Source organism: Cephus cinctus, unplaced genomic scaffold (genome assembly GCF_000341935.2).
Source record: "Cephus cinctus unplaced genomic scaffold, Ccin1 Ccin1_scaffold0805, whole genome shotgun sequence".
Classification (NCBI taxonomy): Eukaryota; Metazoa; Arthropoda; class Insecta; order Hymenoptera; family Cephidae; genus Cephus; species Cephus cinctus.
The window spans coordinates 509,096-534,431 of record NW_014333402.1 but is presented as its reverse complement, the minus strand read 5'-3'; the positions used below and the strand labels follow the sequence as shown (position 1 = coordinate 534,431).

Genomic DNA, 25,336 nt, shown 5'->3' with positions numbered 1-25,336 from the left:
TAATATGGCGGAGCCAATCACTAACAAGCCCCACCGTTGGCCGGACTCTTACTAGAGGGACTCTATCTCAATTGAGATAATAGCACCATCTGACCAAAGCAGTACGAAACTCAATGGCGAAATGTGCTAGCAGCGCCGCTCTTCGATACGTCAGGCAGTCCTTTAATTTGAAAGTTAGCATGACATGTAACGCATATAAACACGATTTAACTTGAAAAAAATTTCATTGAATATATCATGTTGACACACCATTTAATGGTACGATGTAAAGAATTTTCTTTATTCGGACAACAATATATTGGCATCAAAAATTATGTGATTCCTAGCATATTACAGATCTATGTAACACGCGATAGGTAAGATGCGAGTGCTGAGTTGTACCAAATAGTATTAAATTAAAATGATTTAATAAACGATAACTTCTGTTTGTGCATGAATTAGTTGATAGATGAAACATTAACAGATGACATTCATGCTACAGGACTAAGAGTTGGTTAAGCTACAATCCATATGAGTAAACGGTTGTAAATGTTGTAAAGATGCTGGTCTCAAATATAAAAGAACGTTCTACAAACTAAATGCTACAACTGTGTTGCAAAAAACTTATTTTGTAAGTTCATAATGTGGCGCTCGTAAAACTTGTACACTCGTAATATCCTGTTGTAAGATCACGCTCAACTATACACGGTGAGAATTTCTTTTTAAATGGAATAGGTCATATTCCCCGAGAAAGGCTTTTGTGACCCAAAATTTTTCCCGTGATAATTACAGCACGCGATAACAGTCTTTTCAAATATCTCAGTGAAATATTCGTCTCAGGTTAAAATAAAATTGTAAAATAGCGATATGATATTTTTCTTATAGTTAGCGGATGAATTAATTAATTTATTTCGAGACTCTAGAGTATAACATTAAATGGAAATAGTTCAGATTTTTCTTGAGTATTCTGTCAGTTTTTCTATATACTCCTTACGGTAAGAAAGTTTGAACTAGAATACCTTTAAAAAATGTTATCTCAAGCAAGAGAAAAATAATTGATACTTTTGTTAAATAACTGTCGTTTCGTTTTCTTTCTATTTCCTGAGATATATTCAGCATACGCACTGACTTCGTTATCGTTCTTAATAAAATAATTGTTGCCGTATCGGAACATAACATTGTTTTATGCCTCTTAAATATTATTTAACTATTTGTATACATAAATATAATTATTTCTATACTATACAATGCTATTATTCTATACTCCTTCATATTTACAATTATGACACAGACATTTGTACGCTAAAGATGTAATGTCCTCCATTCAGCCAAATACGCTAGATAAAAAATTTAAACGACTTACGTTTGTCTGTCATGAGACATCTTTTTTTTCTTTCAACTAGAATTATTAGGATCAGTATACATCATCATCGAAATACACTGATCCACTTTGCTAAAATATTGGATCCTTGATCAGGAGTACGACTTTGCCAAAGAAGAAAATGTAAATATAAATTTGGTAAATTAGTTCCGATCAAACGTTGAATGAACTCTGGACAGTGCCAACGGGTTACTTTGTTCTTTTCATGCTTAGATTTTGTTCTTTTTTCCCCGAAATATATCAAGATGCGTGAGTTTAGCCTAGTAACTCATTTTGTAATACGTTCACGATATATCGATATTTTCTTCTTTCTCTTCATTGAGAAGACGATCGTAACTCGCGAAGGTTATCCATCAGTAAAATTGATGAAAATCGGTTACGATAGGTAAAATCGATAAACGAAAAATAAAAAGGAAACAAGAAAAATAAAATAAAGAACCGATTAATGCAAAATAAAAATCTTTCCGTGACTAGAGTCAAAATCCTTCGAAATTTATCAATTCGACCTGAGATTACCGCTTCGTTTGAAAATGTAATTCGAATTTCGATGATTTTGACAAAAAATTCTTGAAACTGCCTTCTGAGTACAACACGTGTTTTGTGTGCGGTTGTGCGCTACGCGTAATTGTCTTGGGCAGCCGTTAACTGAATCTGCAGTGCCGGAAATAAATAGGAACTAAGATCGGCTTTAATCAAAAACGGGACTTCTTTAGTGCGATTTTTACTACCTGGCATTCAACTTTTTCGACTCCTCAAGAAAAACACTTATAATCATCTAAAGAAAAATAGCAATTTGCGCATCATCGCGGATCCAAGTAAAATCTTTCAGCAATCGAACGATGGTACTGCAACAGTTAATTGATTTAATTCCATAGGAGGAGATGAAAAAATGAATGATAATAACACGGAAAAACGTAGTGACAAGCACTATAACGTGTCTCAGGTGTCGCAACTTTTGAAAGGATATGAATTTTACACTCTCTCATTCATTCCAATATCGCATTCCGGTTGAGAAATTGATTTGTGTCACTTGTCTCACTGATACGATATCTGCCTGAACATGCTGCTTATTTCCTCCATAGTCTTGTTCTTCGTTTCCGGTACCTTCTTGTATATAAACAAGGCGAACAGTCCTTGGAGAACGGCGAATATAACGAAAACGTAAGCCCCGAGAGCTATTTGAAGTGGCAGGAAACCGATGGTGACAATGAAGTTGGCGATCCAGTTGACAGCGATGGCTACTGAGGTTGCTGCAGGTTTTGCTGATTGACTGAACAATTCTGAGACCAGGAACCAGGGAATGCTTCCAGGTCCGACTGCGAATAGTACGACGAACATGATCACCAGGACGATAGACAGGTAAGCAGCCGTATTCGATGATTTCTGCGAATAAGAAAAAAAAAAGTTGTGACAAAGGTATCTTTAAACCATATAACCTTTGGTGCATCTTATTGGTTCTTTTAATACTTACTGCAAAATTAAGACAAAAGACGAGCATGATAGTATCGATGAACATTCCAATAAAACCAACAAGAAGTAACGTCTTTCTTCCGGCTTTCTCAACCAGGACCAGCGATACCAAGGTCATTACTACGTTCATCGCACCGACACCCATTGTAGCTAATTTAGCAGAGTCCTTTGCAAGCTTAGCCGTTATGAAGATCTCCGTCGAGTAAAACATAACCGCATTGATACCAGAAAATTGTTGTGCCAACATGACCATCACACAGATGATTAAAGGAATACGTAGAGCTGAATTGAAGAAGAGTTCCTTAAGGGTGACTCGCGGAATTAACTTCATAGATTCATATTCAGAACGCATTTCTTCCATTTCGTCATGAACTTCAATAGTTCCACGTAGCCAGGACAGACCTGTAATAAAATAATGTTTATGAGAAATGATATATCGTTTAATGAAAACGTACTGTATCATTGTTTGCGTTAAGAGTCTTACCTCTCTGAGCAGCCATATCTTTTCCTTTACTGAGGAGCAGGTACTTAGGACTCTCTGGGCACATAGGTAATGTGAAAATTTGGAAAATAGCCGGCACAATCGTCAAACAAAGTAGAAGCGGCCATTGAGAATCAGTACCCAAGAGTTGCTCTAGACCAAGGATTTGTGCCACCAGGATTGATATTGTGATGACCAGCTGATAAACAGTACCAACTGCACCTCTGAGATGTGCTGGCGATATTTCAGCCAAATACATAGGTGCAAGACCAGCATTCAAACCGGAATTAATACCGATTAAGAATCGCCCAACTATTATCATCTCAAAGCTGGCAGCTGCTTTTGCACAACCCTCGAAAATTACCGCAAGAATGACCAAGATATTATTCAGCAGAAGACCACCCTTGCGGCCAAATCTATCAGCCACGGTACCGACCAAAGAACCGCCAATCATTCCGCCAACGCAGAAAATCGAGACAACAATTGACCAGATCATCTTTACTTCCGATATATCGGTCGGCACTCCCGTTCGATTTGTCTTGATTTCGGTGATCCAGTGCTCAATGAGCTATAAGAAGACAAACTTGTTTTTATTATAAAATTAATAAGACGTACGTTAATGTGTCGCATATCAGACCTAAAGGAAAGTGACGTCTGTTCAAGGATCAAAAGTCAATTGCTGTTGACTTGGTGTCATTTCATTGACATTATGCTGCATGCTATATTCCGCCATATTATTACACAAGCCGTTGTCCTGATAAGCGACAATGTGTTCTTACCTCTTGTGGCGCATTGACCACGCCGGTGTTGTATCCATGTTGGAAAGATGATCCAAGCGCAGCTGCTGCGATAGCGAATGCTAAATGGCCATTCAAACCCTGGAATTAAAAAAAGAATGTCGTCAATAATCAATGTCAATCGTACGCTATGACGAGTACATCGTAGTAAACTAGATTCGTAGAGGATTGAAAGGTTGACATGTATTATATATTTGCATTCCACGAGAGAAGGAACTTTTATTGACGATTCGTTTCATAGGTTTGTTTGCATAAGACTATTGAGATTACTACTGATCATCCAATTGTCATGATTGTATTTCGAGACCGGACGACAAGAATCGACGATGGTGACACCAATTGGACTCGTTGATGCTAATTGATTGTTCGTTGGCCAAATATAGACTATAATACTAAATTCATCAAAGGTCGAGTCAATTTCATTACTTGGGACAGACGTGTGCTTCCATGATGATTTCTCTAACGGGTGGCGAATAAATAACGTAAACTTATTATTGTTCAGGTAACCTGATAAGAAATAATTTTATCTATTTGTCTCGTGATCTGTGAATTTTAGCAGATATTTAAAGTTGCTCTTTTTTTACAGAGAACTAGAGTTTACGACAACTTATTGGAAAGTTTTTAAAAAGTAATGACCAATTAAATTAGGCAACTTCAACGCCATGGAGTACGTAGATATTCTAAGGGTGGATCAATAGATACCCCAACGTTCGGATATGACGCAAGACATTTATTTGTTTGTTGCAGTATTAACATGGTTATAGTAATTAATTAAATTTTCGAAATTACTAGTTGACTGGTGGAAATTAATTATTATATTCGACTACGGTAGTCATCGGTAATTAATATATTTTAAATCAAATTGACGATTATCGATTGACCAAAGGTGAGTTTACAGTAACAGTACAGATTACATTTAATAAAATATTTGTGTTATTAAATATGTAAAATTTCGAGTGTCATTCGAATCGTATTTGTCGACTGCGATGTATTGATGGTTGCCCGAGACTTAGGCGTTAAGATACGGCCTGCTACGTAAGGATTCAAATTGTTGAACAATCAAACCATATAATAGAATTTTATACAACTATGATTTATGGAAAAATCGATATTCCTGTATTATATAGAAATTTTAATTTTCGAGTAAACAGAGTACCGATGAGACTTTGTATTATTACTAGTTTCAAAATATCGATCCACAACAAATCAAAACCTTTCTTCAAGCCCAATAAACGGTTCAGCGGTCATTAAATATCTTGAACCGCTGTGCAAACGAATGGACTTAAATCAAAAGAGATTTATGAATTTACAGATTTATATCGTTCAATCAAAATTATAATATTATCACACATTAACGCATGACACCTTGAGTCGCAGTAGTTAAAACGTTGATACAGAAAATACATAACAATAAAAATGTCAAAATCCAAGTAAAATTCTTACCGCTCGTCTGAGGTAAGGCATGTCAGAAGCCGATATTTAAGTAACGACGTGAAGCAAATAAAGTGGAGTCCTCAATATTTCGAAAATCGTCGAAACGTCAAATCTTTGCAAATTATAATTCAGTAATATGCGAAATAATTATTCCGTGTATCAAACAATTAAAATGTAATAAATAACCGCGCTTCTTTCACTGTTCAAAACGGAGACTAAATTTTTCTTTCTAATATCGCGTAGCACGTGCCAAAGACTGCTGGTAAGTTGGTACCCTGCAGAAGCTCTTATAGTGGCCTGCTTCACGACTACATACGCAATGTACGTTGGACTGGCAGCAAATGGCGGACACGACCAAGGAGACTTCGACTGGAGTGGAAGGGCGTCCCGACGTCCTTATACGTTGCCAGTATTCACAGACACAACAGTTCTAGCTGCAAAGACCATAGGCGTATTCGTAAGATTATTGCGTGCGCCTGAGAAGTTGAAGAATGCCGAGTAAGTACGTATGATATCTACTTTGGCATACGGCGTAAAGTGACACGTTGACAGAGTGTTCGATTTTACACTCAACACATTTGTCTGGACTGATAACAAAGTATCGACGAGTGGATAACGCATAAACGAATGGATAAGAGCCCTGGAGGCGCGGCGATAATGGCATAAAATTATGAAAATACCAAACACGATATTATCGCATTGGTGTAAACAAAACTAAGGGGAAAAATTACTTTTCGATTAATTGATAAATCGACAACACATTTATGGTCGACTTGCGACACGAAAATGATTGAAGTTCGCGCGGGTTTATCGTAGTTGGTACACGACTTCGTGCAATCGCAACACGGTACAAAGTCCGATGGCTGAAAAGTCATTTATTCTGTTCCCATCTGTCGTGTTATTTTCATTATTGTTGGGGAAGTTCGAAAGGTCAATATATAGGATATAGCAGACAAGTCATAAATAAGAATTTTATAATTGTTTCAGAGTAACTGTACGTTTGTATGACTGTTTGACGAGTCACAAAAATCCTGGTATTATTTTCATCAATTATCATTCTCGTTTTCGGTTTCATAACAAAACTTTGAGGTACCTGAAATTTTTTTTCAGTTTTGGCGTAAATACAATACCCCAAAGTAAGCTTCTACTTCCTCAAGAATATTCATCGGGTATGAATATTTATTATGCAACTTTAGGCTTCGAGAGAATGTTATTATTGTATACTATATCGAATATATATATGCACTAATATGGATCTTTAGATATCTGGAATGTTTTAAGAATATATTTAGTGACGTTAAGGAACCTGAGATGAATGTATCCAGGTAGTTCTTGTCGCACGTGAGACGTAGCACGTAGGCTTTCGTTTAACACTCTTATAGCAAGGAATGTTTGGCCGCCCGTAAGGAACATACAATCACCGTATCGTTACCCTGCCATACGGCGGCAAAAGTGTTTAAAAATGCTTACAGAGAGAAATTAAAAGAAAATTTCAATAGTACCGAATATATGTTAACAGCAGATGTTGTGATCACCTGTTCACACGTAAACTTGAATTACGTAAAGCATCCAATATGTTGAAAAACAAATGTTTTCAATATATTAAAGTCCCAGAAGACTCATATTAACGATGGTATAATTCATGTAAATTAAAAAAATCTGTTATTGGTCACTGATATTTAGTAAAATTGAACGTCTCGGTCATCTGACTATTATATTATATATAACCTAATTTAATGTTTATTTATATACATATATACTTATGACAAGCTCGTTACGTTTCCAATGATTATTACTTGGAATTTGAACTGTTTGCCTAATAAGATATATGTACATGACGCATATACGATATGATGGGGAATTACATACAGATGTATTAATGTTATTTTACGGGTCGAATGAAACGGTGGGAAATAATTGCGTCATGAATACTCGACGATTACCTTTTATGAGGGTTAATGACATCGTGTCTATTCAACATCGACGATTACGGATTTAAACTCATGTGTAACTGCTCACGCTTAAAGAAGCATGGCATAGGAAAGATTTCTTTTATAATTGAATCATTTAATTGTTTATCAGAATACAATTTCAGGATGTTAAACCGCACGGTAAGGTTGGATTAACAATTTCTCGCCATCGTTATCGCATGGTTTGTATACTATACTTTGCGAGCCTAAAAATTGAATAAAGAGATTTTCGTGAATTATTGTATTCCGATACTGAAATATTTGCGTATTAATTAACTTGCGATATCTTATAATTGTTCACTATTGACAGTTCGAATTCACAAACGGGAAGAAGCAATTATTGGGCATGACTATGCATTAATTTTATCAGTGTTGAAAGTCAGTTAAGTGCGTAAAATAATGATCGGTATTTTTGCTCAATTTCGTCTTTAATATAATCGACGATGCGAACAGGGACGAAAGGTAGAAACGAAAAAAATGGGTGAAAAAAATACAGAAAAAAAAAATGAAATTCTCAGAAAGATATTTCTAGGAGACAGTTAAAAGGAGTAAATCAGCTCAGGGACGAGTCTTCGCCGATAGTAGTGTAAGTCGTAGGGGCTCGCTCGGAATACTGCGATCCTATTGGTCAGTCTTAGACGAGCCCCCGAGCGCATAAAGATTCCATTCTCCGTGACACGTGGAAAGGAAGAGTGAAGGGAAGGGTGCCTGGAATTTTCTACGGTATATGATTAAACATCCTATTGAGAAAAAAAGTGACGAATCATCCAGCCATACCTGATCCAACAATTTAACAGATGCATATAACATGTATACGTTTAAATTTAAATAAATAGAGTATAACTCTACAATCCATTCTGGATATTCTTATCGAATTTCGACCTAATTAATAAGAATGTATCATTGACACGTGTAGAGAGAAATCTTTCGAAAACGATATTCCAAAGTTTCATAAATATATTTCCAAATTATGTAATACGAGATAATCAGTTTCCTCGCTGTGTAAACTTTTTTCTCAAAAAACTACAAGTACACTGATGACCCATAGTTATCTAAAAGTTAATATCAATAGAAGCGTGATACGCTTAATGTAATAGGATCTGTAAGGAAAGACAGTGGCGACGCCAATGTTTAAAAGGAGACGGTTTCGTAAGTTGCGCATGCGCATGGAACCGTGGCAGACCTATAAAAGTCAAGAATGCTGGCGTTATGAAAAAGGGAATGATGAAAGAGTAGAATCACTTTTGAACTCGGTATTCGCTCAGTGGGTACTACGCCATTGGATTATCTCGTATGTACATAAGAGAAGGATAAACAGGAGAATAGAATGCTGACGCCATAAGAAGATCCAGCCGTTTCGTTCGTTTCGAGACGGAGGTGTGTCTGGCGTGGAACTCTGTGATTGGCTGCCAAGTGAATCGAGCCTCTCCGTTACACAGGGCAGCAGCAGCTGTACCGAAAATAGTAATGCGCCCCACGAGTCTCGTGGTTTCCAATTGTTTTTTGCACTCTTTTCTTTTCCGCGTAACTGCGAGGGTTAAATATAGTTATAACATCGTTCATCTACGACGAGCCTCTTTTCTGAGTACCGAAGACACTCGAGAACCCGGTGTCGTAGCAAATGTCACTCGACTCACATATGACGTCATATTGCGCGACATGTGACACTCTTTATTTTATGTCTTCCTTTCTACATCACGTATTCCGTCACACAGGCAATAGGCTGTATTTCGGTACAGCCCGTTTATCATAACTCTAGTAAACGTCCTATAGAACAGTGTTATCTGTAATACGAATACGTATGTATATAGGTATATACACGGCGCAACGGGAAATCGTACCGCTACTTGTATTGAACTTTATGCACGTTTCTGGCAATTGAGTTAATGAATACATAATGAGAAGTGTAAAGAGAGAGTGCGTAGAAACAGTACTTTTTTTCGTTTTTATCGCATTACCAGTTACCGGTTATAACTGGATCCTCGTACTCCTACACATACCAAACAGCTGCCTAGTCAACGGGACAAAGGGTTTCCTCTTCCTTCTGTCTAAACTTTTGTTCTCAGTACATCGAACAGGGTAGAATGAAACGTTCATTATGGTAAAATTTTGGTATAGTCAAACTTTTCAGATAAGTCGATTGCGAGTAATTGCCACGACGTAGTGGCGTCAGCCAGGAGTCGAGAATGTTGCCTGAGACAAAACCTGAACTGTAAATTTCGACATAATATCTATACATAGCTAGTCCATAGGTTGTAGAGCGATAGATTGTGGAGGTAAGTCACGCCGTACATCAAAATACATTTCAATAGGGGAAAACAACAAGGTAAAGACGATTATGTCACGAGTTAGGTCAAGAAAGAGGTTGAGCTATAACAGTTGAGCAGTAACAATCATTGCCATTGAGCTTCGTACGTTACGCTTACGTCGCTAAGTGACGATGCGACGTGTTGCCAACCGTTTTCTGCATTTCAGCTACACCGCAAACGTATTATACGGAATAGAAAAATCTTCTCATACTTCGACAGTCACGAGAAAAATGTGGTACGGTACCGTTCTTTTAGGAGCACAATTCATCTTGTGGAACAAATAGCTCGTGTTTTCTACTGTAGGATATATGCAAATTCTACTGCGACAAGTGTAAACCGACTGAATGTTCTTCTTAAGTGATTGTTCAGCAGAAGTTTCTCTCGAATGGATATAATTAAAATTTCCACGTGAACGGATAATACGTCTAAGAATAACAGAAGGAGACAAGTCATATTATTAAATTTATATAACACTTGTTCAATTAATTCTTGAAATTTTCTATAAAAGAGAATGATCACGCATCAGACAAATTTATGGTGTTGTTTCAGAAGATGGTGTATGCGAGAGAGGGGGAAGGGGAGAGAGAAGGGAGAGAGAGAGGAAAGAATAGATAGAAAGAGAAACAATGACGATCACGACATCGAATAGACGAAATGTACTTGCACCGACTGTACTACATCTTTCTCGAATTTGCCATTATTTTTGTTTTTGCTTAAAACAGTTTCTTTAAATAGAATTATTTTTTATTGAACAAATAACGGGTGAGCCTATATGCATGTACGGTAGATACGTGTCTGCATGATGATTCAGCCACGCTCAAAATCCTCACTGACAATAACTAATAGTCAGCCGATGAAAAAACCAATAACGATGTTTCACTGTTAATTTATTACGTTCCATAAATTCAAATAATGTTATCAGTGACGTTTAGAAGTAGGAAAGTTTTGCTTTCATTAGACAAATTTTCTACCGATTATCGTAGTGCGACGTCATTCGAAACGATAGTACGTACTTATTATTTGCGCTATTATAAATCGTATTCATATCCAGATAGTGCAACGATCTTTGATGTTTACATTGCATAAGAAAATCAAGTCCAGGGATAGTCAATAATAAGGATAATTGACAGCAGAATAATATCGTCCACTATTCGTTTTGTTTACCAGGATTGATCAATGGGATTAATAAAAAAAAAGCAGAACACCATTTTCTAGTCTGTCATTGATAACGCGTGTGATTGTTTGAGCGAAAAAAATATCAGACACACAATATATCCCTCCTTTCAGTAAAACACATAGTTATCATTTGTAGATTAAAATACATCCGCCCACAAAATAAAAGGACGAAGCGAAGAAAATAAAAAAGTTACCTTCAACCGACTCATATTCACTGAACGGATGGAAAAGTTTAGTGGTTCACTTAAAAAAAAATTTTTCTCCGAAGTAGGTCAAATAATTTTTCCTTCTTTGCTTTAAAGTAACTAAAAAAATATTTTGCACTTCGAAATTTTCTTATCCCGGTAACAACGGCCTTTTTGAATCGTCCAGTGCGAGTGTGTCGAGCGTGAAGCTGTTCAATGTTTCTTGAGCGAAGGTGCGCGAAAGGAAGGTTGAAACCAACTGTGAACCGATGTTCGAGGATACACGCGTCTCTTGGCGAAACTTTCAAGAGAAGTAGTGGTAACGTGAACCCGACGGTGGTTTATGTACAATTCCTGTTCGTAAGTTCTATACGGTTGAATACACACAGCTCCACACGCATAAAATCCCCACTACGACCGGACGCTGCCAGTTAATGAACAGTGACTTTCATGACGTTTCAATTTTGCAATTACTTATATTGAACCTAGTACGACGTCCAGCGTTTTCTAGTAGCCAATAACAAAATGACCCCTTATCTTCTTGAGACCATTAATATATCCGGAATCAGGCACGATTCAACATTTCTCCTGTGATATCAGATCATCTACTGATAATATTGTGATAATACATATTATGGTAGTTAACAATGTATAGTAATTTCACGTGTAAAAGATTCAGTCGAGGGGACTCATTTACCTCAAAAGTCATACGAAGATGGCCCTTCCAAAATTGATTTTACTTCTCGACGAACTATACGCAGGAACGTTATACCATATAAATTTTAACCAACTCGGAGAACACGTCCAAAAGTCGTCTTTAAGACGTCTACTAGAATTATGCTTTGGACATCTTAAAAATTACTTTTTCATGTATATTGTCCGAATAAGGTGCACAGAGAGTGAACTCTTCGTTATCATAATTAACTTTATAATTTTTAAGAGACAAAATTTCCGCCAAAATTTAATAATAGATTGATTATTGGATGCCCTTGTGATAATAGAGGGTAGCCCAAGTGAACTTTATTGATTATGGATAATGACCGTTTAGGCAGCACTGACATAGAGATTTGATTATCCGCCAATACCAGAGGCTCGTCAGATGTGTTGTACGCATATACGTATACCAGTAAGATGAGTCTCATATTTAGCGACGTAATTAAGAATAATACACGATATACGCAAGTGTGTGCAAATCAGAATCAATTAACTGTTAATTAGTTGAAAATGACGAATTCAAATTCGTCAGTGACTGGTTTTATGATTTTAGCTGTGGATTTACCAATTGTTCTCTAATTGTATACCGAAATGTTTACGAACTAGAATTCATTCGTTATAAAATAAAAAAAAAGAAATAATTCTACAATGATTTTCTATAACGTCTTTAATTAATTCACGTAATTGGCTAATCAGTGAAAATCAATCTAATGAGTATTCGTCCTCTGGATCGTACGACAGTTTATGCACCTACGCGCGAAACCAGTTGGCCCTGAACGCAGTTTTCATGAATAATTCCGTTGTCCATAGTTCACGACTCACGAGACGGTCGAGTAACATGCTTTTCTGGAATGTCGATGGTGGCTGCCGTGAGTAACTTTGAAATTAGATAAATTATACGAAAATACAAGTTAATGACTGAATATTTAAATATACCAAACTACAAGCACCCCTCATGATTTTCGCGTAGTTATTGTCGATTAGTGGTTAAAGAACGCTAAGCGTTTATTTAACGATGCTTGCAAAGCCGCGTAACAAGATTTGTCAATTAAATGATAAACACTATCTACTCATACCCAACCAATGCTAAATGTGTTCTATATATGAGAATCCCATCGATTTTATATTTGGATATCTTTGGAAAGTTTTTGAAAATGAAAAGTACATGAAAAATAAATTGCTTGCTTACAGGGATATAGATCTGTATAAAAGATCCTTAACTATTATTTGTTCAATTGTCAATTTAATATGGCCCATTTCCTTGCGTATTTTTATCCGTTATCAAATGCTCCACGAGACAGAATATTCTCCTTGAGAATAACGATCGGACTGTAAAGCATTTAAGGCTGTACGTAACATCGTGAAAAAACTTTAACACGCTTCAGATCGAAAATTTGGTCTATATAAAGATAGAAAAATTTTTATGATACGTCGGGACATCTTTTCTCTCTTTTACATACATTCGTTAATTTCCGTCAACATTACCTCACAGGTACTCGAGATGGCCGAACTCATTTTTACAAAATGATGAAATTAATAATCGGTCCATACGGAAGATCGTATAGAAATATTTTTCATTGCAAAGTATTCATATTGAGTAACGGTGTTTTAATTACGTGTATTGCCCGCATTTTTTTAACCTTGGTATATCAAACTTACTAATCTAGAATTCTAGATACATATATGTATAGTGAATGGTAATAGCTGAACTAAGACTGTTTACCTAATGATCTTCTAATAATATGAATAATAATAATAATGCCTAGTCAATATAGTTATACGCCACTGTGTATTTTTCTAACAGATATTAACCGAAATTCGTATCCATAGATACGCTGAATAAGCACAATGACGTAATTAACCACGTGGCATTGTTCTGCGTGAAAATTTTTAATTGCCAAGATATAACCATAAATGATGATGGTAATGACTGACACCTAGCGTTACATAATTAATACTAAGTAATGAAAAAGTTCCAGGACTTACGCGCTCCTTGATTTTGTTTAGCTGCGTTAAAAAAGAAAAAGTAACATATTCAAGTAGTTGCTACATTGTTATTAATATTGATTACACATTAGTACGATAACAGGTTCGAAATGAAGATCTTTTTGTGAGGTTATTTGCATTACGAATTCTTGATCGACTTGTTAATCACAATTAATTATTAAAAAAAGCTTAAATACTGATATAATGATTATAAATATTGTATATTTTGTTTAGTATTTTTTGTCGAATATTTTCAAGAAGCTTCACTTACTTTGAGTGCAGGTGCCAGGGCCGTAGGCGTCGAAGGTTGCTCCTCGTGGATATCCTCTTTGGACTAGTTGTGAAAATTTTTGAATTATATATAAAAAATATATGTCTATACAATTTTGGAAATAATTTTTTTCTAAGTATCTCTGTATACCATACCTTTTCGGCTTTCATGCTGTGCCTCTGTCCGTAAACAAGCCAAGAAACAGAAATGCCTGAGATTAGAATATTAGTATAGTGCAAACATGTAAACTTGTAGAAATACACAGCAATTATATAACGGTATATAATCGATTATGTAGTTTTACAATAACAAAACCCATTAATTTGTCTTGTACAGTTACACGAAGTAATGCTTAAGGACGAAGTTCTTTATACGTCATTTATAATGATTATGACATCACAGAAAGTAACGTCTCGCTGCCCAAAACGTATTCTTTTATACATATCAAATAGAATCGGTTGTTTGATTCCATGATAGAAATTTCATTAAGAAATTCCACAACGACCCGTCAAGGTCCTACTTAGGCTTGAACTGGCCCAGTGGAGAACAAGACAGGTCCTGGATGAACCAAAGAAAATGTGTACTAGGGTTAATTCAAAAAATTGATATTACATATATAACTGGCATGACGTCATCGCGGAGTCATAATTTGCCTTTAGCCATATAGTTCTATGTGTTCTATCTATTTAATGACGCTCGTGACATTACACGCCCGTGACGCGCAAGTTTTTCAATTACATATAGCGAATTTCTATCATCGGCTATTTACGTTACTGAAGTTCGGATTGTCGCCGCAGAATCGTCGTGCGCGCTAGTCGAATTTATATTTACATCGCGCAACGAATTTTGCCGCCGAATTTTCCTGCACGAAGACATTTTATAACACGCGTGTTCAATTGTGGAGTCAGGACTGTTCTGGAATTCGCGTGAGACTTGTTTCAGCGACCACTCTCCACTCTTAACCCATACATACACGAGAATACATTATTATCTCGAGGTACCAAGAAATACGAAATGGTTCGCGGAACCTGACAATAATCCCTGGTAGTCGTCATTCTCTAAGTATTCGTTCTCTGGAGAATAACGAGTTTCGCAAAGTCACGATATTCAAACATTTTATTTTTATCCCTAGATATCTTACAGAATACGTGAATGTCAGCATACAAGATTCCTCTTTTTGTTCCAAACAAATATTGTTTAGAGGAACGAAAAGTTATGTATAAAAACTAATACATTTTTGATTGATCCAACAAAACTGCGAACGCGTTACATACGATCCAAATAGCATACACGTCATATGATACGTATCACTACGTACTTTTCAATTATCTAAATGTTTGCCATCTAAACGTTCGTATGGTTCGTATTTTTCATCCGTAGGTTGACAAGGTTCAAATAATTACGATCCAAATTTTCCTAGTATTCGTGGGTACATAGTATCAATACCACTGTATATACTCTCGTACCAGGCCTATTGTATATTAAAATTTTCGAAAAGATAAGAACGTTTCGCTTGGCGTTTGGTCGTAAGACGATTTGAATGATTTCGCATGGGATTACGCAAGTCGGGGCCCGACAATGAGTCTTGTCTTTAGATGCGTGAGCGTGTCAGGTTCTCCGGAAAGGGAAGGGCATTTAGAGGTCAAAGGTAGAACCGGCCTACTAGTTATCACTGAAACAAGACACTGTATATACCGAATGGCAAACATTGAAATATTCCGTGACCGTTAATTTGGCTTTAACTTCTCTCGTGTACCTACTAACAAAAAAAAATGTCACCGAGCGTCACTGAATAGAAACGAGTCTACAAACTTAAATTCATGATTATTCGATATGCAGAATTTTCAATGTGAAATGTGCGTTATAACGTATGTCCATTAGGGAATTGGTTAATTCACAGATGAGCGCGTCTGTTTCCGCTTGTGCCATAAACCGTTCGAGCTTGGTGTATACGTAGTAATACGTCATCTTTGAAATTTCTATTTTTAATACGGTTGAATATCCTAGTTGTGTGATGATTTATAAAAGGAATAACAATCCTATTTGTGGATAGATATTTTTCTTTATTATATATACACGTGACGATGGATGGTAATACTTGATTTAAAGGTTGTATCAGAAATAGGAATATTTTTAAATATTGTCAATTACTCAATTGGCTATGATAACGGCACTATTTGCTGATAATAAAATTGTTCAACAATATACAAAGTTTACTTAATAATTTCTAGAACGGAAATGACGATGGTCGTCTTACAATTAGTTGAAATCTTTGCGGCTTGGGCCTACGTGCTGCAGCAAGCGTTCGGATTTTCTAGGCTCGATATAATTTGCAAAAAAATAATCTGAATATGTTTTTATATTCGTTAGAAAAATGTTCCTTATAAATGTGTTAATTAAAATAATCTGTGAATATAATATTTTTGTTTATATAATAAAAAGCATCAAACACTTCATCGAACGTACCTGATAAGCTTTAGGGATTAAGTGAGTGAACTGATATTCGCCATTATGTACCAAGTAGAACCCTAACCCCATGCCTTTTAGTTACTGCATGTAAATAGTATCACACAACACAGTTGTTCCAAGTCGTAATAGGCGTTTGGCTCTGACTAGTTTATTAAACACTGTAAAAAAAATTATTTAAAATTAAAGAAACACCTACTCACCTGTGGTGACGTGAGGGAAGCGCGGGCTTGCCTATTCTGAGGGTAGCTGTTCGATCCCCCAGTGCTTATACCTCCTGCCGTAGAAGTCCAGAGCCTATATACCGGGTGTGACAAAGCGCAAGCGCGAAATTTTCATCCCTTATTAACGTCGATTCCAAACGGTGGTAGAAGCTGGTTTGTTTCATCCGTAGATAGTGCAACATCCAAATATATGTGTTAGAAACGTTATGTGACATTTACCTCATATTTTTTTTAAATACATTATTAATAATAAATAACAGATTTACGATAAAAAGATATAAGTTGAAACCCGTATGATGCTCTCGTCGTTATTTAGACCAACAAACAGACTGGCTTACTTGATCGATATCGTTTGCTTTCTATATACATATATGTATACAGTCTATTACTCCCGTTGTTGGAATCTATCTGTTAAAACACGACAAAATCAATAAGACCGTTGGCTAAAGATTTGCACGCTCACCGATGAAGTATCTAGAAAAATATATGTAACTGTGAAAGGTCACGTTTCTTCCCAGTGGAATTACTAGACATGACCTTAAAAAACTGACTTCGTATAAAATCGTCCTACGTCAGATAAACGTTTTTGAGAATTTCCAGACAGATGAATAATCTGGGTACCAACCGTTGCAACACGTGACCATGGTCACGTATTTAGTTACGTGACTAACGTCTATCCTGCTCCTATTCATTATTGGCGTAATCCTTATGAAATTCGGAACAGCTCGTAACAACAAAGTTAATTGAAAATTAATCATAAAGACATCCAATGCAGAAGAAACAATCTATAATGTATATTTTGATTGACATTTTAGCCATTGAGGCTTGTTTTGCCAGTGTCTTAAGAACAAATGCCGTTACGTGTCTCTTGTTGAGTCCTGTCTGTTTCAGTGTTCGTCAATTTCTAAGGGATCGGACTGTACAACACGACGAATATTTCCATGGATCTTTCGCAAGTTTCCACGCTTCCAGAGTTTATTTCAATGTAAAGACGCAACAGAGTCGCGTGGGCGCGTCGGACGATGCCTTCTCGCTCAATGCAACTAAAGTGACGTCATTGGCCGACAGATGGCGGGCCTCAAGACACACCCGTGAAACCGACCAATCGGGAGTCGCCGTCTGCTGTTCGTGCCAGTCGATACGTAACGTAACCTACGTCATTAACAGACAACTCGATTTAGAAAGTGGATTATTGTGTGATAAAGAAGGATGACTAGATGGAATCTTAAAAGCAAGAAAAACTTGTTGAAACTCAACTGGCTCTTTACGTATTTTCATTTTGGTTGCATCATTCAATTTCAATACTGACCCGACGCATTTCTCTTACAGGAATTTCGTTTAGAAGGTGATGCAATGGTACTCGTTATATGTGTACGTATATACATGTGATTCGACGCTATTGTCATACCTATGAGTATACTTCAGTTACGGCAGTTATTTCGTTCATCCAGGGCTTTCAACGGGTTTTGCGTCACTTTACGAAACTTTATCGACTGTTGCGTCATTCGAGAAAAAAATATCCTTAGCTGATCGTTGTGTTTGAAGATTCTCACATGGAAATATAATGGGGAGACATGTAGTATACGAAATGCTATGAGGTTCTTTGTTATGCTATAAACTTGCGAAAAGTAATCTTGACCTAATCTCTTGACACGAAGACACAATTCCTTGACTTTGTCAAAGACGGTACTCCCAATGAATAATGGTGATAATGGTGCATATTAGTCCATAGACTTTGCAGCATTGATAGTAGCATGTAGTTTATGTCTATTAAGAACAAACACGAGCATTGTTCTACAGTTCTAGAATTCCAGCATATAATAATATTCAAGATGAATTTCTCGTACTGTAAAATCTTAATGTGTTTAATTCTCAATGTAAAACCCGTACGTATTTATTACCTTCCAGCAAGGTGCGATATTCAAATTTTATTAATCGATGTTTAACAGTACTCGGATATGACGTAACTCCTTGAACACAATCTCAACGTACTTTTAAGTAATTCAAAATATCAATTCGTCTAGCATGACGTTCGTTCAACGCCAGAAGCCACAAACATCGTTTAATATTCCACAGCGTCCGAGTTGCTAAAAATAAATAGTAAAAAATAGAAAAAAAAGTAACCGAAAAACATTCGAGCCTCTAATTGAACAGTGCAACAGGCATTATCGCGTAAGACTTCGCAAGATACGTGCAGGTAAAAATGATAGCTTATCGCACGAAACAGAAATAAGAACTTACAATTAGTTGATATATTGAAGCTAACAGTAATAAAGGATCTTAATTCCTTTTACCTTCGTATAGTTTTAAGTGGATCAGTCCGGTTTACAGTGCGTTTAAGGATATGCCGTACGGGTAACGTAATTGTTGCGGAAGAAACGCAATACGTAATTTGTCGTCTGCAAGAGACATCTTTCAATCGCATTATACCGTCCTCGTCTGCTTATAACTGCCGGAACTGTCTCGAGGAGCTATTCTGTTTCTATTTCAAAAGGTCAGTGACGTAGCCTTATGTCTTGTGGACGGAAATTTTCGAATGACGACGAAACTAGAGCAGTGTGATTTTTTTTTATTCGCTTCTTTTTCTGCCACTTTTTTTTTTAACCAAGAAAATAGACGCGGAACGACCGCGAATACGATACGTCAATGTCGTTAGCTGCGTTACCGGTAGATCGAGAGGTTAACTACTTTCTCGTGTTTCACGACTTCGACGGGAATATAGAGTTTAATTTTGTTAAGTATCTTTCAAAATATTAGTATCTCATCGAAAAGTCAGTTGATCACAGTGAAATTTTAATATACGATTTATGGACATACCTAACGATATATATCGATATGTTCACAAATAATATAAATCAGATTAGGAATGAAATACAAAATAAAAAATTGTTTACTCTTTCCTACCACATGGTATTTCTGACGGTAACATCAGTACTTTTTTTAAAGGTGGGTCTATGATGTGACTAAAGTCATGCGTATCTATAGAATCCAGAAAGTATCTACGTACGTGAGGTTAGGTTTTAAAAATGTCAGAGATCGACAAGGTGGGCAGATAGGAATATATGTATAAATTTTTTCTTTTTTTTTTTTTAGAAATCGCCGCTCTGTATTATATAAATATTTGAGAGGGCCAAGTCAGTCCATAATACATCATTTGTATTATTACTTTGAATATATTATATTACTTTACAATATTACTTTGAAGTTAGCAGTAACTTGATATGCATATCCATATATACATACATGAATTTCGACTTTTTTAAAGAATAATCCCACACTCAAAGTTTCACTACTGAGTTATTCAGTATCATAATAATTGTAATTGAAGTAGTAATGTCATTTAATATCCCTGAGACATGTTAATTGCGCTGATTTAATAATTTAATATTACGTCGAGCGCTACATTCAATAAGTGGAATTAACTAGGGGTAATAACAGTACTAACTGACTGACCTTCTTGGCTGAAAGTGGTACGGTCGTTTCCCTCGTGTAAATAGGAACATCAAGATCGCTGACGCTACTGCTGATACTGGCTGCTCTTGAGGTGTCTTTACCACCCAGAGGTATGGACAGCGTGTTAATAGGCCTGAGCGGATGAGATTCAGCGGTGAATCCTTCACCAAAATCATCATCGTCTCTGTCCATCTTAAAAGAATAAAATTGATTTAAGTCTAACGTCTCGAATAAAAGACATCATGATGTTACAAAATTTCAATGTATCGAATATTGGCATAAGCTTCTAGATCCTCATCTCATTCCTTAGGAATGTTCTATTTTTGTAAGCCCTACACTGTCGAGCCATATTACAAGTTTAGAGTCAGTATCTTGCCAAAATAAAAGGGAATAATAGAAAGATATGAAAATATGTAGATTAAAGAGAAATATTCAATTATTAATTAGTCATAAGGTATATGCTGAATGAGGAGGTAAAAATTCATTTCCTTATTGTATGTATATACATATATACTTGACTCTAGTATTACTCTTTATGTTTTCTTTGTACGACGTAGTTATTACACGTAAAATTAGATTATGAGTGTGACAAGTAAACGCTTTCCCTGTCAACTATTTGGCATACGATCAAGGCTAGTAACCTGGTGACACTTCACTCTAGCTCTGGCTCCTTCAATCGACAACCATTCAGGATTGGCCAACCAATGAGGAACAGAGTAAATCTATGCTCTATTTCAGCAGCAAATTCCATTCAAAGCTTTAGCTACGACCTCGACCTTCTCTGCTGAGGGAGTAGAATCTGGAAGCGGGTTAAGCTATCCTTACGAAGATGATATCAATGACATAATGAATCAAAGTTCTTGTATGTGATGAGAATTTGCAATTGGTCAACATTTCTCTGATAAAGCTGTCTAGACGTAAACAAATAGTGTGCTGACATACAATATATATGTGTGTGAATATGGAATTGAGAAATTGAGGCTATCGTCGGCAAAATTACGATTTTTATTTTTATTTTTAATTATTTACTTCTATGAAGTGATTAGCGGTCAATGGGATTGTCAATATAAGATACTGTGATATATATTGTTATTGATATATCATGTGCCATAGTCATATGTGGTCAATGGTCAATCATATAAAGTGAAAAGTTATAAGTCAGAGAGACAATTGGATCATTCCTCGATTCATCAAGCTCTGGCACTACAGGCAGTGATGAGGATAGTGTAAGATTTGTTATTTTCAAAGTTATTTTTAACGCGAATTGCGTTTTACGTAGATCGGCACAGACTACGTGTGGGTTATACGAGTGAATGTGGAGCATTGCCACGAAATTTTGTTTGTGAGAAAAATTGGCAAGCCGCAAAGTTATCCCTCGACGGGTGATCGATAGATTATTATAATTCGACAAAAGCAGCGTGCGTAGCGACGATTAAATTTCTCAATGAATACAGACGTTGGTATAACACTGTGAATAAGACATTTTTAAGCGAGTAGTAGTTCCTGTAGACAGCACTGAAAAAACATTTAAAAAATCGGAGAATGTGCACACATGGTTTAATTTATTGGAGGGTAAATAAATAGCGGAAAAAGTCATTAATTTACGTATGTAAATATCATTGATAATCGGTTATACTGACGTGGTTGGTGGTTTAGTGTGAATTACATGTATCTGGTAGGGTTAATTGTATTAATTAACCATGGGGTTGGAATTTTAATTCAATCGTATTTGAAAAGGACGTTCTTGTTACCTCGTGTGGTAACCTCAACTAGAATGAAGAGAGTCAAGCACGGAGTTTCAATGGCGTTTCTAAGGTGGTCCTTAAAATATCACTCTCCTTTAATTTTAACCTCCAATGGTAATGGAAGAGTGGATTTATTCCCGTAAACTTGGGTAACAAAACAACACCCAGAGCACCGTACTGACGGGGTATGCTCTTGAGACTGAGCTAGAGGACGCGTTTCGTCGCGACGTCTTCGTAGGCACGACGTAGACGTCGGCCGGCTAGATTTATATTTAACACGGGCATCGTTAGACGAGCCCTCGTCTCACTAAGGAGGATCGTCGCTCCGTACCTTTTTCTGTTGTACCTTTAAAACAAATAATTGATTGGATTAACTATTTATTCTAATGAGCAAAATTAACGAGAAACGATATACAGACCTTTTTTTAGGAATATATAAAACAGTCTGTTTATTTTATAATTCTCAGTGTTGATCTTTTGAAAAATCTTTCAGATTCAAGAGGACTGTACTATTCCAAAAATAATCAGTCGATTATTTACGTCATTCTGAAGAAACAGACTTGAGAGTAAATTTTTTAAAAAATCGACTTGCGTAATACCGTGAAGCTTTGTATATCTGATTTGCTGGAAATTTATTCAATTTAAATTAACATAATTTGTCATTTTTTGAATCTTTCACGAGAAAGTGTACAGGATAAATTTTATATTGATGGGGTAATCTAGTTGATGAAATGAAAATGAGTTTTAATTATCAGTAAAGATGTACATTCATACGGTATTATGACTTGATGTTTATGTAATTTACTGATCTGGTTTTGTTATTATTTCTGGTGGGACATTAGGCGTTACCGAAATCAAAACAGTGAAGGTAGAGGTGAATCGTTTTACCAATGTAGGTGTGAAATGAAATAAATGAAAATTATGCGATTTGTAAATATCGTTATTACGTCAATAAGATGTTTGGTCAATGTTGTGGTGGGGATGCAGCACGTGAGCTGATGCTCGTGCATCTATTTGAGAGCTGAACGCTTTTTTTGTAATTCTCAATCGAATTCACTATAGGAAACAGTAATAAGTAATACGTAAGTAAGTAAAAGTAAAACAGTAATACGTTTGAGCCATTATGTGGATAAACTAAACCGTAAAAATCTTGTTTGTGTTATATTTTGTATGAGAATAATATGACATTTTATGGACAGAAATAAATATATACCAACCAGTCAAAATATAGTAGATTATATTTTTATACGCATGTATGGTTACTATTAGTCTAATACACTGTGCAATCTATAGTTTAAATTGTGAGCATCGAATTTGATATTTTTCCTAAATTTCTTCTAGTTTGATAATGTATACAATTTTATTACCAAGAAATTAATATTCATACCAAGCTTCGATTTTAACTGGTAGTTGCTCCTTGTAGGAGATAAAGGCGAGTATCGGGGGGGAAAAGCTTCTAGTTTGATGGAGTGTGATAATACAGATGTTCAAAAAATTTTTTTTAATATGTACCAGTAGCACCATCTATGAGGTTATAAAATTTACGTACAAAACGTAATTTAGTGTCTTGTTTACATCAGTCGGTACCAGTCGGTATGCATGGAATATGAACAGTGTTAGATGCTGAAATGTTCTAAAAGTCATTGCGGTTTTAATGTGAAATAAATGAATTCCAAAGATAGAAAGCTCAATGTCATAGCGATGATACAGTACAATGTTAATTAGTAATTCAACTGATGCAAATTTTATGTTGTAATTGCTTTGATTGGTCTGTTATTCATAATGGTATACTTAACCAAAATTGTTGGTTATGCGAAAGGGGTATGTATATTTTATACATACACATTTGATACTTGATGAATTTTTTAAGAATAATCTAAAGTATTATAAATCTATTTAATTGTAGCTTCAAAGGAAGTACCTGCGTAGTGGCTTTTTGGATTCATTGTGCATAAACGTAAAGGCTGGTGCCGGAGGCATGGGTTTTCCAAAATATGGAGGAGTCGGAGGTCGAGGTGGTCATGTTTATGTGGTTTCGACAACAGGAGTGTCTTTAAATATTTTATCAGCAAGAGTAAAAAAAAATAAAATATGTGCTGGCGTGGGTGGGAACAGTTCAGTCAAAGGAATCATAGGTCAACCAGGTACAGACTTAGAAATTCCAGTTCCACCAGGAGTAGTTGTTTATACTGAAGAAGGGATTCGATTGGGTGGGTATACTCTTGTTTATCAATTAAGGAATATAAAAGATCATTGCAATCAAAATGTTTATCATCTTTTTTCATAGGAGAGGTGGATAAGCCTGGATCCAAGTTAATTGTTGCAAAGGGTGGTATAGGTGGCTGCCCTGAAACAGGCTTTAGTGGACAAAAAGGAGATCACTATAATATTGTATTGGATCTGAAGTTAATAGCAGATGTGGCTCTGGTTGGTTTTCCAAATGCTGGAAAAAGCACATTACTGAGTGCTATTTCTAAGGCTAGCCCTAAAGTGGCAGATTACCCATGTAAGTTATCTGCAGAAAATTTAAGCAGTATGTAGAAACGTTTATGAATATTGTAAATACTATGTGATGCTAATGATGATATAATTATTTTCATAGTCACAACAGTAAGACCGCACTTAGGTACAGTGCAATATGAAGATTTGAGACACATTTCTGTAGCAGATTTACCAGGGTTGATAGAAGGAGCGCATGTGAATATTGGAATGGGTCATAAGTTCCTTAAACATGTTGAGAGAACAAAATTACTTATGTTCGTCGTCGACATTCAAGGTTTTCGACTTTCACAATTACATACTATGAGAAATTGTTTGGAGACAATAGTTTTGTTGAACAAAGAACTAGAACTTTACAAGCCTGATCTACTGGACATGCCAGCAATATTACTGATAAATAAAATGGATACAGAAAATGCAAAAGACATATATCGTGATATAAAACCGATGCTTGAAAATTTGCCAAAATTCGTATCACAATGTCCAGACAAATTCAAACCTGAGAAAGTCATGAAATTCAATGACATTTTAACAGCATCTGTGGCTTTAAAGAATAAAGAGGAATTGCACACGATTAAGGAGTGTATACGATATCAAATAGACAAAACAGTAGAGAAACAAATTTTGGAAATACAGGATGATTTTACAGATCGCAAATTAATAGAAAAATTACAAAAAGAAAACAGGAGGCACGCACCTACTCTTTTGTAAAAATCAGAATATTCGTCTCATTTAAATGTAATATAATTATTTAATAAAATAGATTTGTTAACTATTCTGTTACTTTACAATAATG

The 25,336-nt window shown here is 35.9% G+C and overlaps 2 protein-coding genes across 14 annotated transcripts; one reads left to right on the top strand and one right to left on the bottom strand.

Moving 5' to 3' along the window:
- Window positions 1–251: 251 nt before the first annotated feature.
- Window positions 252–22,443, bottom strand: LOC107270584 (solute carrier family 2, facilitated glucose transporter member 1). 8 transcript variants are annotated; one of them, XM_025087912.1, is made up of 10 exons: window positions 18,252–18,567; window positions 17,395–17,995; window positions 16,823–17,317; window positions 14,309–14,332; window positions 14,154–14,216; window positions 13,883–13,903; window positions 4,091–4,189; window positions 3,315–3,879; window positions 2,832–3,232; window positions 252–2,743 (listed from the first exon to the last, which is right to left on the bottom strand). In XM_025087912.1, exons 4-10 carry the CDS (start codon window positions 14,321–14,323, stop codon window positions 2,396–2,398), a joined length of 1,512 nt encoding a protein of 503 aa, XP_024943680.1. In that variant the 5' UTR covers window positions 14,324–14,332; window positions 16,823–17,317; window positions 17,395–17,995; window positions 18,252–18,567; the 3' UTR covers window positions 252–2,395. The 8 variants fall into 8 exon arrangements, with proteins under 8 accessions (XP_024943680.1, XP_024943679.1, XP_024943681.1 ...); XM_025087911.1 differs by lacking the exon at window positions 18,252–18,567 and adding an exon at window positions 20,297–20,430 and having other exon boundaries at window positions 16,823–17,995; XM_025087913.1 differs by lacking the exon at window positions 13,883–13,903 and having other exon boundaries at window positions 16,823–17,995.
- Window positions 6,019–25,334, top strand: LOC107270589 (GTP-binding protein 10 homolog). Of its 6 annotated transcripts, XM_025087920.1 has the most exons (6): window positions 21,394–21,522; window positions 22,535–22,607; window positions 22,884–23,127; window positions 23,948–24,251; window positions 24,329–24,547; window positions 24,644–25,318. In XM_025087920.1, the coding sequence occupies exons 4-6, from the start codon at window positions 24,020–24,022 to the stop codon at window positions 25,249–25,251; spliced, it is 1,059 nt and encodes a 352-aa protein (XP_024943688.1). In that variant the 5' UTR covers window positions 21,394–21,522; window positions 22,535–22,607; window positions 22,884–23,127; window positions 23,948–24,019; the 3' UTR covers window positions 25,252–25,318. The 6 variants fall into 6 exon arrangements, with proteins under 6 accessions (XP_024943687.1, XP_024943688.1, XP_015601217.1 ...); XM_025087919.1 differs by lacking the exons at window positions 21,394–21,522; window positions 22,535–22,607 and adding an exon at window positions 6,019–6,040 and having other exon boundaries at window positions 22,872–22,933; window positions 24,644–25,334; XM_015745731.2 differs by having other exon boundaries at window positions 22,535–23,123.
- Window positions 25,335–25,336: the final 2 nt, after the last annotated feature.